Source organism: Brienomyrus brachyistius, chromosome 14 (assembly GCF_023856365.1).
Source record: "Brienomyrus brachyistius isolate T26 chromosome 14, BBRACH_0.4, whole genome shotgun sequence".
Lineage (NCBI taxonomy): Eukaryota > Metazoa > Chordata > Actinopteri > Osteoglossiformes > Mormyridae > Brienomyrus > Brienomyrus brachyistius.
Window position 1 is genome coordinate 7425051 of NC_064546.1, and position 13684 is coordinate 7438734.

At 40.9% G+C, this 13684-nt stretch overlaps 1 protein-coding gene across 10 annotated transcripts in view; it reads left to right on the plus strand.

Moving 5' to 3' along the window:
* The window catches only part of heatr5a (HEAT repeat containing 5a), a 114798-nt gene that overhangs the window by 69497 nt on the left and 31617 nt on the right, over nt 1-13684 (plus strand). For all 10 annotated transcript variants that reach the window (XR_007382313.1, XM_048974913.1, XM_048974905.1 and 7 more), the window contains exons 17-21: nt 250-416; nt 9486-9591; nt 10983-11173; nt 11487-11646; nt 11877-12066. Coding sequence is in view for 9 of the 10 variants with exons in the window: in XM_048974913.1 (XP_048830870.1) it covers nt 250-416; nt 9486-9591; nt 10983-11173; nt 11487-11646; nt 11877-12066 (814 nt within the window). In the remaining variant the exon portion in view is untranslated. The remainder of the gene's footprint in view (nt 1-249; nt 417-9485; nt 9592-10982; nt 11174-11486; nt 11647-11876; nt 12067-13684) is intronic.

The window sequence follows — 13684 nt, forward strand, 5'->3', positions numbered from 1 at the left end:
ACTTGGTCTTTCACAAAGTGCCTCACCATGGCACCTTCATTTGTGATTTTTGATATCCTATTTGCTGTTTAGTGGGGTTATCTAACCAGCATGGATCATCCATTGACAGCATGACTGATACGTGTTACATATGGCTCGTGAAATTAGATCAGATATTTCCAACATGTTTAATTGATGCTCATACTTTTTCCATGAGTGGTTAACTGGATAGATGTGCTGTCTCCATGATTTGCTGTGTTTCACCCCCAGCTACACAGTGGCAGTGGTGCTGGAGCAGGCAGCCTGGAGCATGACCCTTTCACCATCCACCAGCTGCCCCTGGATGTCCCCCTGCCATTACCCCCGTCGTGCTGTCTCAGTCAGGCGACGGTGCAGCTTTTCGGCCTCCTTTTTCCCCACATGGCTGGTGCCCAAAGGTACTCTTTCCATTCTGGACATGGTTCTGTAAAACTTATTTTTAGTTTTGTTCTTAAAAAATGTTTTAGACTCATTTGAGCAATTTTCAAGTTTTTATGTTTGTGTTAACTTTTTCCATAATTTTTTTGATTGGACTAAGATTTATCTTTATTGTGATCAGGATGGCAAATTGCATCCCAGCTGTGCTCCTGCAGGCTCTAATTGTATTCTCTGGACTTCGGGAAATACATATGGTTTTAGCACTGGTACTCTGCCCCTGCCACAGACGCTTTGGTATGCAAAGCGATAACTCAAAAATCCTTTGATGGATTCTTTTCCAACTTTTCACAATCATAGTATGGTTCAGGAACTAAAGCTGTTTTACATTTTGAGACAGATCGTCCCAAAATTGAAACAGTGCTGCATAGTGATAGCAAAAAAGGGCAGTTTTGACATTTGATCCTGTTAAGATGATAATCCAAAAACCTTAAATATCGGAATGGATCTTGGTCAAGCTCTGCAGAGGCATTATATGGGTGCTGATCTGGAACTGACTAGATTTTGAGACCCCAAAACTGAAGCAGCAGTGCACAGTGATGGCAAAAAGGGGTAGGTTGGGGACTTGATCTTGTCAGCATGATAAATGAAAATTTATTTGGCCAAACCTTTCCAAATGTCGCTGGCACATCATGTGGGTGACGATTTGGACATGTACCTGGCCCTGGACCTTTGTGGTTAAGGAATTGATATATTTTAAGTGAAAGATCCAAGAGTTGAAAATACATTAATTTGTAAATATGGTTCTTGTTGATTGTAGCTAAACTGGGAATAAGAATGTTCATATTTGTTCAGTTTTTTATTGCGCAAAAGGAGCATGTCAGTTTTATCATGCAGTGAAATGTCTTTGTAAACATGAGGGTTAGTGTTTGCAACTGTCCCATGTGTTACTCAATCATTCAGTATTGAAAAGCTAAATGTTTTGTTTGTTTTGTATTTTTAGATCGTGTCCCCGAGTGGCCTCCCTTATTTCTTAAAATCGAAAGTTGGAACACTAGTCAAGATTGATATTTTGAATTATGAATGTGTGTCTAGTTAGCCAAACACAACAACACAGTGAGGAAAAACTATGAGATTATGAAAAGGCTGATTGATATGATTTAATTCTTCGGTCAACCTGAATTTTAATATTGCTTTTCCACCAATGCAATGCAGGTGCTAGTGCTGAACTTATGTTTAATTTGAAATGGATTCCGCTCTTTTCCAGTTCTGTGTACCTGGTGCCGTGCTTGACAGATTGGCTCCAGCACAAAAGTCAGTTTGAATATGTGAACCTGTGCAGTTGCTGTGTTTGTGTTTTTGTGGGGGTAGGACTACAATATACTGTCAACTTCAGCAGAGCCGCATTTTTGATCTCCAGTGTTTTGATGATTTGTGTGGTTTTTAGTGTTTTCTAAAAGCATGCAGATGTTAAACTACAGCTTCAAATGTATGAAGCAAATTATTAACAAAATAAAATGACATTTAAAAAAGACTACCACAACCACAAAAATGACCTCTCACAATGTGGCCCAAATTGAAAATGGCTTAAAAGTGCCCCACTATTATGTATTCAATGATGGTAATCATCCTCCATCCTTCGTGAATTTCCTTACATAATTGAAACTCGGTGCTTCCCCTCCCAACGATATGTTTGAGACGGGGACATATGTAGTCTAATGACTCTGGTGAAACTGAAGTTTTGGAGGAACTGCATCCGATTGAATCCAAGGACTATTATGATTATTCAATGGCCTTTTTGAATACAGCGGGTAATGTCCACCTTCGGTACATCTGCAAAATCTCCACAGCAAAATTCAGCAAATAATTACTTATACATATTAATTAAATAATTAGAAATTCTTTGTAATCTAGCTAGTTCATGTTTCATAATAAAAAAAATGTTTCCACTCATGCTAACTTAACACCTAGCACTTAAGTTAGCATTAGGCTAAACAAAGTCATCCATCCATCCATCGATCAATTCATAGTGGAGTATCATAGGGTTCAATTTTAGGACCACTATTGTTCCTAATTTACAATATTGATATTGACACCAATACATACAGTAAATTGGTTAAATTTGCAGACGACACCAAGGTGGGTGGTGTAGCAATTACTGATCCAGCAACACATGTGCTAGAGTGGGATTTTGATTTAATTAGTGACTGGGCTGATACCTGACAGATGAAATTTAACATAGATAAATGTAAGGTAATCCATGCAAGGGAGCAGAAATATAAAGTACAGATATTTTATAAAAGGAATAAAAGGTAGCTGATTAGAGTTTAATGATCAATTATCATGGTTGACACATCACAGCACACAACGAAATGTGTCCTCTGTATTTAACCCATATGTGACATAGCAGGGGGCAGCTAATTCAGCTCCCGGGGAGCAGTGCTTGGGGGCGGTACCATGGTCAGGGTACCTCAGTGGTTCCTTGCTGGTCGGGGATTCAAACCTACAATCTTTCGATTTCAAGTGTGCTTCCCTAACCATTAAGCCACCACTGCCCATGTCCCACTCTTGCCAGTGTGGGGAAGCAATAAAAAAGGCCAATAGAATGTTGGGTTACATCTCTGGGTGTGTAGAGCTTAAGACAATAGAAGTGATGCTATGATTATATAATGTCTCGGTAAGACCCCACCTAGAATATTGTGTGCAGGTTTGGTCACCATACCTTAAATAGGACATAGCTGCCTTGGAAAGGGTGCGACATAGGGCTAGAGAATGATTCCTGGTCTTAAAGGAATGTCTTATGAGGAGAGGTTAGCTGAGCTGAATCTGTTTAGCCTCAAGCAAAAAAAGGAGACTAAGGCTACGTTCACACTGCCAACCACATCGTTCGATTATGATTTTTTTGCTCAGATCAGATTTGTCTATCTTGACGGTTCACATTCATAACTACAAGTGACCTGTATCTGACTGCAATGTGAACGCATCGGTCCTCCGAAATGTCACGCATGCACACATTAATACGTTTTTACACGGGTCCACTTTCTGTGGGATGACTCATGGCATTAAATATGGAGGCGTTAGTAGCTCACGCATGTATCGCACTTTGCTCTGGAGGACGACAAACAGTGAATCAGCTGTACATGAGCACGTCCAAAAAGGAGAAAAAAAAGTCAGGTGGCTAGCTTTTTCTGTTTTCGCAGTTATTGCTGGAACTGCTGCACCAAGAGATGTGTGGGTACGAGCCTGCCGCTGCAGGCTGATGATGTCAGTGCATGTGTATAAGCAAAGAGCCACATGAATTCCGATCTGAGCGTTCACATTCAGGTCGCATGGCCGCGAATCGGATACGAATCCGATTTAGTACCACGTATGAAAGTGACACAAATCTGATTTGAAAAGATCAGATTTGCGTGTCCACACAGCCATGAAAAGATCAGATCTGTGTCACATTAGGGCAAAAAATGCGATTTGAGTCACTTCAGCATGGCAGTGTAAACGTAGCCTAAGGGGGAGACATGATCTAGGTATATATGATTCTAACAGGTCTCGATGCTGTTCAGCCAAATGGCTGTTTCAATATTAGTTTAAATACTAGAACTCGTGGCCATAGCTGGAAATTAGTGGGAGAACATTCTAAAATGAATTTGAGGAAGCACTTCTTTACACAGCATGTAGTTAGAGTATGGAATAGTCTTCTTGCTAGTGTAGCACAAGCTAAAACCCTGGGCTCCTTTAAATCATAGCTAGATAAGATTTGAACAGCTCTGAGCTATTAGTTAAGTTCTCCCCAAACGAGCTTAATGGGCTGAATGGCCACCTCTTGTTTGTAAATTTCTTATGTTCTTATTCATCCATTTGCTGCCACCTATCAGGGGTCATTTGGCAAGAGCGGCAGTCTAAGCAGGGATACCCAGACCTCCCTCCCATCAGCCACCTCCTCCAGCTCCACTGGGGGAATACCAAGGCATTCCCAGACCAGTCAAGAGATATAATCTCTCCAATGTGTACTGGATATGCCCTGGGGTCACCTCACAGTTGGATATGTTCAAAACACCTACCCAGGGAGACATCCAGGAGGCATCCTACATAGATGCCCAAACCACCTCAACTGACTCCTTACGATGCAGAGGAGCATTACTGCCGACACTGCTCTGATCTGTCTGCCTATCTTCTGCCATGAATGTTATGAACAGAATTCGTGACAAAGGGCAGCACTGGCAGAGTCCAGCACCCACCAGGAATGAGTTTGACTTACTACTGGCAATGTGAACTAAGCCCTTACTTCGTTTGTATAGAGATCTGATGGCCCGCAGCAAAGGACCTCGTACCCCATACTCTTGAACACCTCCCAGAATATGAGGGACACTATCATATGCCTTTTCCAAGTCCACAAAACACATGTAGAACAGTACCCGGCATTTCCCATGGAAGCTGAGGAGTGTGATCCCCCTGAAGTTGGAACACATCCTCCAAGATTGGAACCACCACCCTAGTCTGCTATTCCAAAGGTACTATCCCCATCCATGTCGAAGAGGCATGTCAGCCAAGACTTCTCAACAACATCAAGAGCTTTCAATAACTCAGGGAGAATCACATCCATCCACTGAAGAGTTTTTTAAACTATTTTTGTGACCTCAGCTGCTGTTATGGGTAAGTTAGCTCTACTACCTCCAAGTAAAGCATATTAGTGGGATTCAGGAGGTCCTTGAAATACTCTACCACATGAATATCCCAATTTGAGGTCAGCAGTTCTCGATCCCTGCAGTAAACAGCATGGGTGAAACCTTGTTCCTCCTCCTAAACCATGTTCCTCCTTAATTTTTGCTAGCCAGTCTAGGAAGGCCTTCTTTCTTCAGCCTGACAGCTCCCTTTATCTCTGGTGTCCATCACCAGGTTTGGGGATCACCACCACGATGGGCACCAACAATATTATGGCCACAGCCTTGCACAGGTGCTTCTGCAGTGTAGTCCCGGAATTTCGTCAGTTCAGCTTCAGTGTCTCCTGACTCCCTCGGGATACATGAGAAGTTCTGCTGGAAGTGCAAGTTGAAGATCTCCCGGACAGGGGCCTCTGGCATATGTTCCCAGCACGCTGTCACTATACATTTGAGTATACCAGGTTAATCTGGCAGTTTCCCCCGCCATTGGGTCAAATCTCATCACCAAGTGGTGGTTAGTTGACAGCTCAGCTCCTTTCTTTACTCAAGTATCCAAAACATGCGTACACAGATCCGATTACAAAATCAATTACTGAACTGCAGCCTAGGATGCTCTGGTATACTTCTGCCAGGTACACTTATGAACACCCTTGTGTTTGAACTTTGTGTTTGTTATGGACAAACTATGATTAGCACGGAAATCCCATAACAGAGCATTGCTTGCAATCAGATCAGGCATGCCACTCCTCCAAATCACACACTTCCAGGTTTCACTGTCATTACCCTCTTGCGTGTTAAAGTCCCCAAGCAGAACTATGGGGTCCCCAGAGGGGGAGCCTTCCATCACCTTATCCAAGCTCTCCAAGAAATTCAGATACTCTGAAAATGAAGTTGAAGGAAGGTCGACTCACTCATTCACTAAGATAAACTCCGAACCTAGAGGCTATAAGTAGATCAACACTTGCGTGTCAGTCTACTTGTAGTCCCATGGGTAAGTCCTGAGTGGAGTAGAATCCAGGCCATCTCCAGAGCCTGAGCCATGCATTGAGGTGAGCCCGACTATATCTAGTTGGTATCTTCTACCTCCCTCACCAGCTCAGGCTCCTTTCCCACCAAAGAGGTTATGTTCCATGTACCTATACCCTGATTTGGTTGCCGAAAATCAGTCCGCCAAGACCCCTGCCTTCGACTGCTGCCCCACTGTACACTGCACCCGACCCCCACGGCCCCTCCTGCAAGTGGCTCGCCCACAAGACAGTGGACTCATGTAACCTTCTCAGGCTATGCCCAGTCAGGTCCCATGGGTAGCGGCCCAGCCACTAAGTGTTCACTCATGAGCTCTCTCCCCATACCTTGTTCCAGGGCATGGCCCCAGTTTCCCCAGTGTAAAAGATGTGGAACTAGTGGAAAAGATGTATTAGGTTCCATTTATATATTTGCATATCAGATATTTGTTTATTTTTTAATGAAATTTCCTTTCATTTTAATGATTATACTGCACAGGTTTACATTACAGTTCTGTCCTGTATTATATTGCCACACAATCACACAACAAAATCCAAAATATTGTCAAAGCAACAAAGCACATTTATAGTTCCCTTTGCTGTTAGAGTTTTCACCCTGTTCATGTACCAGTAGTTTTTCACCATTAAAATACAGGATAATAAATTTGTAATGGGAGATATACAATTTTATATATACAGTCAGGTCCATAAATATTGGGACATCGACACAATTCTAATCTTTTTGGCTCTATACACCACCACAATGGATTTGAAATGAAACGAACAAGATGTGCTTTAACTGCAGACTTTCAGCTTTAATTTGAGGGTACTTACATACAAATCAGGTGAACGGTGTAGGAATTACAGCACTTTGTATATCTGCCACCCACTTTTTAAGGGACCAAAAGTAAAGGGACAAATTAACAATCATAAATCAAACTTTCACTTTTTAATACTTGGTTGCAAATCCTTTGCAGTCAATTACAGCCTGAAGTCCGGAATGCACAGGCATCATCAAACGCTGGGTTGCATCCCTAGTGATGCTCTGCCAGGCCTCTACTGCAACTGTCTTCTGTTCCTGCTTGTTCTTGGGGTATTTCCCCTTCAGTTTTGTCTTTAGCAAGTGAAATACACGCTCAATCGGATTCAGGTCAGGTGATTGACTTGGCCATTGCATAATATTCCACTTCTTTGCCTTAAAAAACTCTTTGATTGCTTTCGCAGTATGCTTCAGGTCATTGTCCATCTGCACTATGAAGCACCGTCCAATGAGTTCTGAAGCATTTGGCTGAATATGAGCAGATAATATTGCCTGAAACACTTCAGAATTCATCCTGCTGCTTTTGACAGCAGGCACATCATCAATAAATACAAGGGAACCAGTTCCAGTGGCAGCCATACATGCCCACGCCATGACACTACCACCACCATACTTCACTGATGATGTGGTATGTTTTGGATCATGAGCAGTTCCTTTCCTTCTCCATACTCTTCTCTTCCCATCACTCTGGTACAAGTTGATCTTTGTCTCATCTGTCCATAGGATGTTGTTCCAGAACTGTAAAGGCTTTTTTAGATGTTGTTTGGCAAACTCTAATCTGGCCTTCCTGTTTTTGAGGCTCACCAATGGTTTACATCTTTAGTTGAACCCTCTGTATTCACTCTGGTGAAGTCTTCTCTTGATTGTTGACCTTGACACACATACACCTACTTCCTGGAGAGTGTTCTTGATCTGGCCAACTGTTCTGAAGGGGTTTTTCTTCACCAGGGAAAGATTTCTTCGGTCATCCACCACAGTTGTTTTCCGTGGTCTTGCAACTCTTTTGGTGTTGCTGAGCTCACCGGTGCGATCTTTCTTTTTAAGAATGTTCCAAACAGTTGATTTGGCCACACCTAATGTATTTGCTATCTCTCTGATGGGTTTGTTTTTATTTTTCAGCCTAATGACGGCTTGCTTCACTGATAGCGACAGCTCTTTGCATCTCATATTGAGAGTTGACAGCAACGGATTCCAAATGCAAATAGCACACTTGAAATGAACTCTAGACCTTTTATCTGCTCCTTGTAAATTAGGTAATGAGGGAATGACACACACTTGGCCATGGAACAGCTGAGCAGCCAATTGTCCCATTACTTTTGGTCCCTTAAAAAGTGGGTGGCAGATATACAAAGTGCTATAATTCCTACACCGTTCACCTGATTTGTATGTAAGTACCCTCAAATTAAAGCTGAAAGTCTGCAGTTAAAGCACATCTTGTTCGTTTCATTTCAAATCCATTGTGGTGGTGTATAGAGCCAAAAAGATTAGAATTGTGTCGATGTCCCAATATTTATGGATCTGACTGTATATAGGGGTTCAGAGATTTATGCATATATAGGTTATTACCAAGTACAGACGCTCCTCTACTTACGAATGAGATACGTTTCCAAAAGCAGAGCACCAGATGCTGAAAGAAGTCTCTAACAATACTAAAATGTCATTGTGGGACTTTTGGAACAACGTGCTTTGGACACATGAAACTAAAACTGGATTATTTGGACACAGTAACAGATGACATGTTTGGTGTCGTCTTTGAGCAGAAGAACCTCATACCAACTGTGAAATGTAGGAGTGGAAATGTCATAGTTTGGGGCTGCTTTGCTGCAGCAGGACTTGGCCAGCTCACCGTCATACAATCCACTATGAATTCTTCATCGTATCAGAGGGTTAATTTCTTTTTAAAGAGAATTTTCTTGTTTTTGCATGGATGTTGTAATTACATCACTTTTATCTACAGATATAATTTGAAAGATGATTTAATATTCATATGATGATATTTTTTTAAGATTTTTTTTTTTATGTCACATTTTTTCACATTATTGTGTATCGTCTGCTTGGGGAAGAAATATAAGTAAATAACTGTCTGTGGGCCTTACAGATCATTAGTGTATCTGCTATAGTCTTCACTATTATGTCACAGAAAAGTGTGATCATAGTGCAAAAAAGAAATCAACAGAATATTAATATTTAAACATATAAATAATAAAAATGAGATTTTCAAACATAGACATTAAAGCATACGCAAAGGAATACAAGTAATCACCTAATTGGTGGGGAAAGATTCTGTAAGTTGTCATCATGTAAATTAAATGTGCAATAAATTAATAAGTATACTTTCAGACCTACAAATCACAAGGACTAGGAACAATCACGTAAATACATATTAATTAACTTTTACATTTTAGGTAATCCATCCAGTATTTCGAGAAATTGTACTGGTTGGTGAGTGTATGGGGACTACAGATTAAACGGGCAGAGCAGGTGATGGGACTGTCCAGGGATCACAATGATGTTTTTTCCAACAGCACCAAATATAGTTATCCATCATTTTTAAATTAAAGACTAATTGGAGGATATATGTCTTTGATATTGCTCTGCTGTTTCTTTCAGCACCCAGATTCTGGATCAGTTCTCGAACTCCCTCAGACAACTGAAGGCATCTCGCCAGCAGAATGCACACATTCACATGGCATCTGCTCTGTGCTGTGGCCTGAAGGTAACCTGTCTGCTCTTGCTGCTTTTCTCTTATTCCCCCCTTCTCTGCTTACCTTTCATATTTACAGCAGCGTTATATTTAAAATGCCTATCATTTTACGGCTTGTACTTTTCTTTACTACTAAAGAGAGGTTTTTATGGAGCCATTATGGGCCAGATTCATGCTTAGTTCAGCTTCAGTGTTTGCACCTATTTCCTATTTGGTAATGAACCTTCATAGCTTGTGTTATAAACAGGAAAATCTACGAAATATTTATGCAGTCACTTATTTTATGTGACAGATATTGTTTAATTGTCATTATTTTGTAGAAATCAGTTTTCACTTTGACATCAAAGGGGGTTTTTTGTAATTTTTTTTTTGTCAAAAAAGCCAAATTTTGTTGATCATGATTGACTTATAAAATCAATAAAAGGGTAAAACATCCAAGGAGGTAAATACTTTTTATAGGCACAGTAGCACTGGTCCACCCCAAATGCTTTGGTATGTATGAAAATAATTTTAAAACTGTATGACATCTTTTTCAAACATTGCAAAGGCATTGTATGTGTGAGCCATAAAACTTGAGTACATTTTGAAATGGATCATCTCAAAAAGCAGCAACACATAGTGATAGCAAAAAATGGGCAGTTTTTACATTTGATCTGTCAAGACAATAACTCAAAACCTGTGTTAGATATTTTTCAAACTTTGCAGAGGCACTGCTTGGAACTATTAAAATTTTTAGATGGATCACCTCAAAAATGAAGCAGCAGTGCTGAGTGACATCAAAGGAAGGAAGCGACAGCTATAGGAGACATTTGTCTTGTGAACACAGTAACTCTAAAAGTATTCAATGGATCTTTTTCAAACTTTTCCAATACATGGTCTCTTTTTGCTTAGATGGTCTCTTTTTGAAGTGCAAAAAAATTTTTTTGTCACAGAAAATTTGTCATAGTGCAAAAGAGAAATAAATAGATTATAAATATTTAAACATATAAAAATATAAATAATATAGATGACATTTCCAAACAAGGATATTAAAACATCCATACCTGGACCAAATGACAGTGCTGTCTGGTTAATTTCATGCTGCATCTCATTATAACCAGATTTTATCTGCCCTGTGTCATACAGAGATGCATAGTGCCTGGTCTGTCATCTCTAGCTCAATAGCTTTTTGTGCGTCTTTTTGTGCAACTGAAGTCAGCCTGATTGTAATGAGGCCATGTGTCTATATTTGTTACTGACCCTAAAGACTGGGTCTTTCGCTTTCAATAGCACTGGTAAGCTGCTGCAGAAAAGGACCAGGAGCAACTTTATGATTGTTGCAAATTCAGGCTGGAGACAGTCGGGAGTGAATTCTGTTTTTACTGTGTGTGCTGGAAAATCTGTCTCCCTGTTCCTATCGGCAGTGTCTGGGCTCCGGGCATAGAGGGTTGCTACCAGAGGATGTCCGCAAACCGGCCCTGAGACTCCTACTGGGGGCGCTAGAGAGTGGCAGTGAGCCTCTGCGCTGTGCAGCTGCCGAGGGACTGGCCAGGCTGGTGCAGGCTGCTGATGATGCGGCCTTCACTGTGTCTGTAACGCAGATCAACTTCGACAAGTGAGTACTGTAAGCAGGCAGGTAGAGCATGCAGACAGACAGGGAGGCAGACAGACAGGGTGGCAGACAGAGTTGTGAGATGCTCGCATTTGTTACTTGAGGCTTTATTAATTAGTCTTTTGTAGTGTGTATTGCCTTGATCAGCGATTCAGTTGATTCTGCTGGGAATTTCAAGAGATATAAGGACATATAAGAACATACACTGACAGTATTAGCTGAAATAATTGATCGCCTCAGATTTCTTAACTTAAATTTTGAGGAACCTGCTGATTTGGTGAGGCTGAACACTAAGCCCTTTCTTTCCGGGCTCTAGACTGAAGTTGGTGAGGGATGCGGCATCACGTTCGGGCCACGCGTTGGCGTTGGGCACCCTGTATCGCTACATGGGGGGGATCAGCTCCCCCCAGCACCTGAATGCCTGTGTGGGGATCCTCTTTACACTCTCTCAGGACAGCACCGCACCTGAGGTTCAGGTAAAACCCTTTACTGTTCAATTCATTCTTTTGTAATCTGTATAGTGATCGGTATTGTTGTGTACTCTGTATAAATTTTTCTATGACACAAAATTCAGGAGTTTGGAAGATCTATGAAACCTTGGTGGTAACTGGTCATCGGTTTGTTCACAGTGTTGCTTAATTTGGGATGTGTTTGTTGAAATACATGGTTCTTATGCAGTTATCTGCTGCCATTTTGTCTGTGGCAGGTATGGGCTCTGCATTCCCTCTCCTTGCTCATTGACTGTGCTGGCGCAATGAGCCATGCCCACGTGAAGCCTACATTCAGCCTGGTGCTGCGGCTGCTGCTGACAGTGCCCTCAGCCCAGGTGGAGGTCCTGCAAAGCCTGGGACGCTGTCTCAATGCTCTCATCACCACTCTGGGGCCTGACTTGCAAGGTACATCCCTGTCAGCGATCACCAGAGCCCAACCCAGGAGCAGCCCTGCTCTGTGGTGCTCAGTATACCCATATTCAAACAATAACAATAATGAACAAAGCCCAACAGCCAGTATTATGTATGTAAACTTATACAGTAGTGTGCAAAATATTGAAAGCACTTTATCAGGGCAGGAAGTGCATATTTGCTCAGGAAAAAAACACAACATTAGACATTTGAATATATGCAAATCAACAGTAACATGATAAAAACAGCAAAAATTTCTTCTGTATTTCAAAAAGTTACTGATATCTTGTTAAATGGCTAGATGAACATCACTTCAGTTCTTAAGCGTCTGCTCAGGGGCACCCCAGCCAGTTTATGTATGTGTCGTTACATTTCTTCACCAGCTCAATCAATGAACAATAAGTTACACAACTATTTAATTTTATATGCCAACAGATTCTGACAGGCGTAATATATTAGTTTTACACCAACATGAAGTTTGTTTAAACATAATTTTCTTTGATTGCCTTGTAGATCTTTTCCATTAGTGCTGTGCCAGTGCTGACAGGGAGCTGGTTCTCAGGTGATGATTAAGTGGCACGGTTTCCACTGGTTAAAAACGACAATGGAATATAACGACAATTATAATGGATGGCAAGCACACAATGATGGGAACTTAGCATTTCACTCATAAGGTTGGATGTAAAGTCTTAAATCACATGTTGAAACTAAGTAGCTTTAAACTAGCTTGCACTCTTTATCTATTGCACCACCACTACTAAAGTTACGTTGTACTTAGTAGCTACTAAAAATATTGTTGAACAGAATCAGTATCATTATCTGATATTACTGGAACCATCTCTCTGTTCCACGTGCTTTGCTTGTGAATAGCACAGATTTTCAAGTATTTTATTCACATTTGCTGTCTACCCTCAGTAACATCCTCCTACAGGGGCTGCTTAGTTGTTTGGGATAAAAAAAAAGGTTGCCGAGTTTAGGTTATACAAAGCAACTAATTTGTTTTCTCTGCATTTGTGAGAAGTATTTCAACCACGGTTGTCATGGAAAACTGTAATGTGCCACCATCAGTAATGCGATGGAAAAAGTGTGTTCACTACGTAGCTTGCTCCGTATGTTTCAGGGCTGCAACAGATTACAAAAGTCATGGTTCGGCTGGTATCACGGTATTTGAATCGGGAATCTGATTATTTTTCGGATCAGCAAAAAAAGGGGACAAATATGATGTTGTTTTTCATTTATTACTTAAAGAACTTAAAGCAAGAAACTTTTTAGATGCCTGGTTCACTAGTATGTTTTCATTGGAGCTCTGCATTTTACATCCATATTTATCTTGTTATCTTGTTGATCTCTGAGAATGTTATCCTGTCCTACTGCATGTTAAAAACAAGAGGTTGTTCTGTCTGTCTCACTTTTAAACTTTTTTTTTTGTAATGATTTGCCTTACATCTATTCATCAGGAAGTATAAAATTGACATTATTACTTACATTGAAACCTACATTGTAAGTGTTACATTAAAATTATTTGCATGGTCCACCTGATTATTTTTTAGTTAACTCGAACGTAGGGGCAGTTTACGTCTACTGTAGGCTGCAATAGAACTTACGCTTAGCT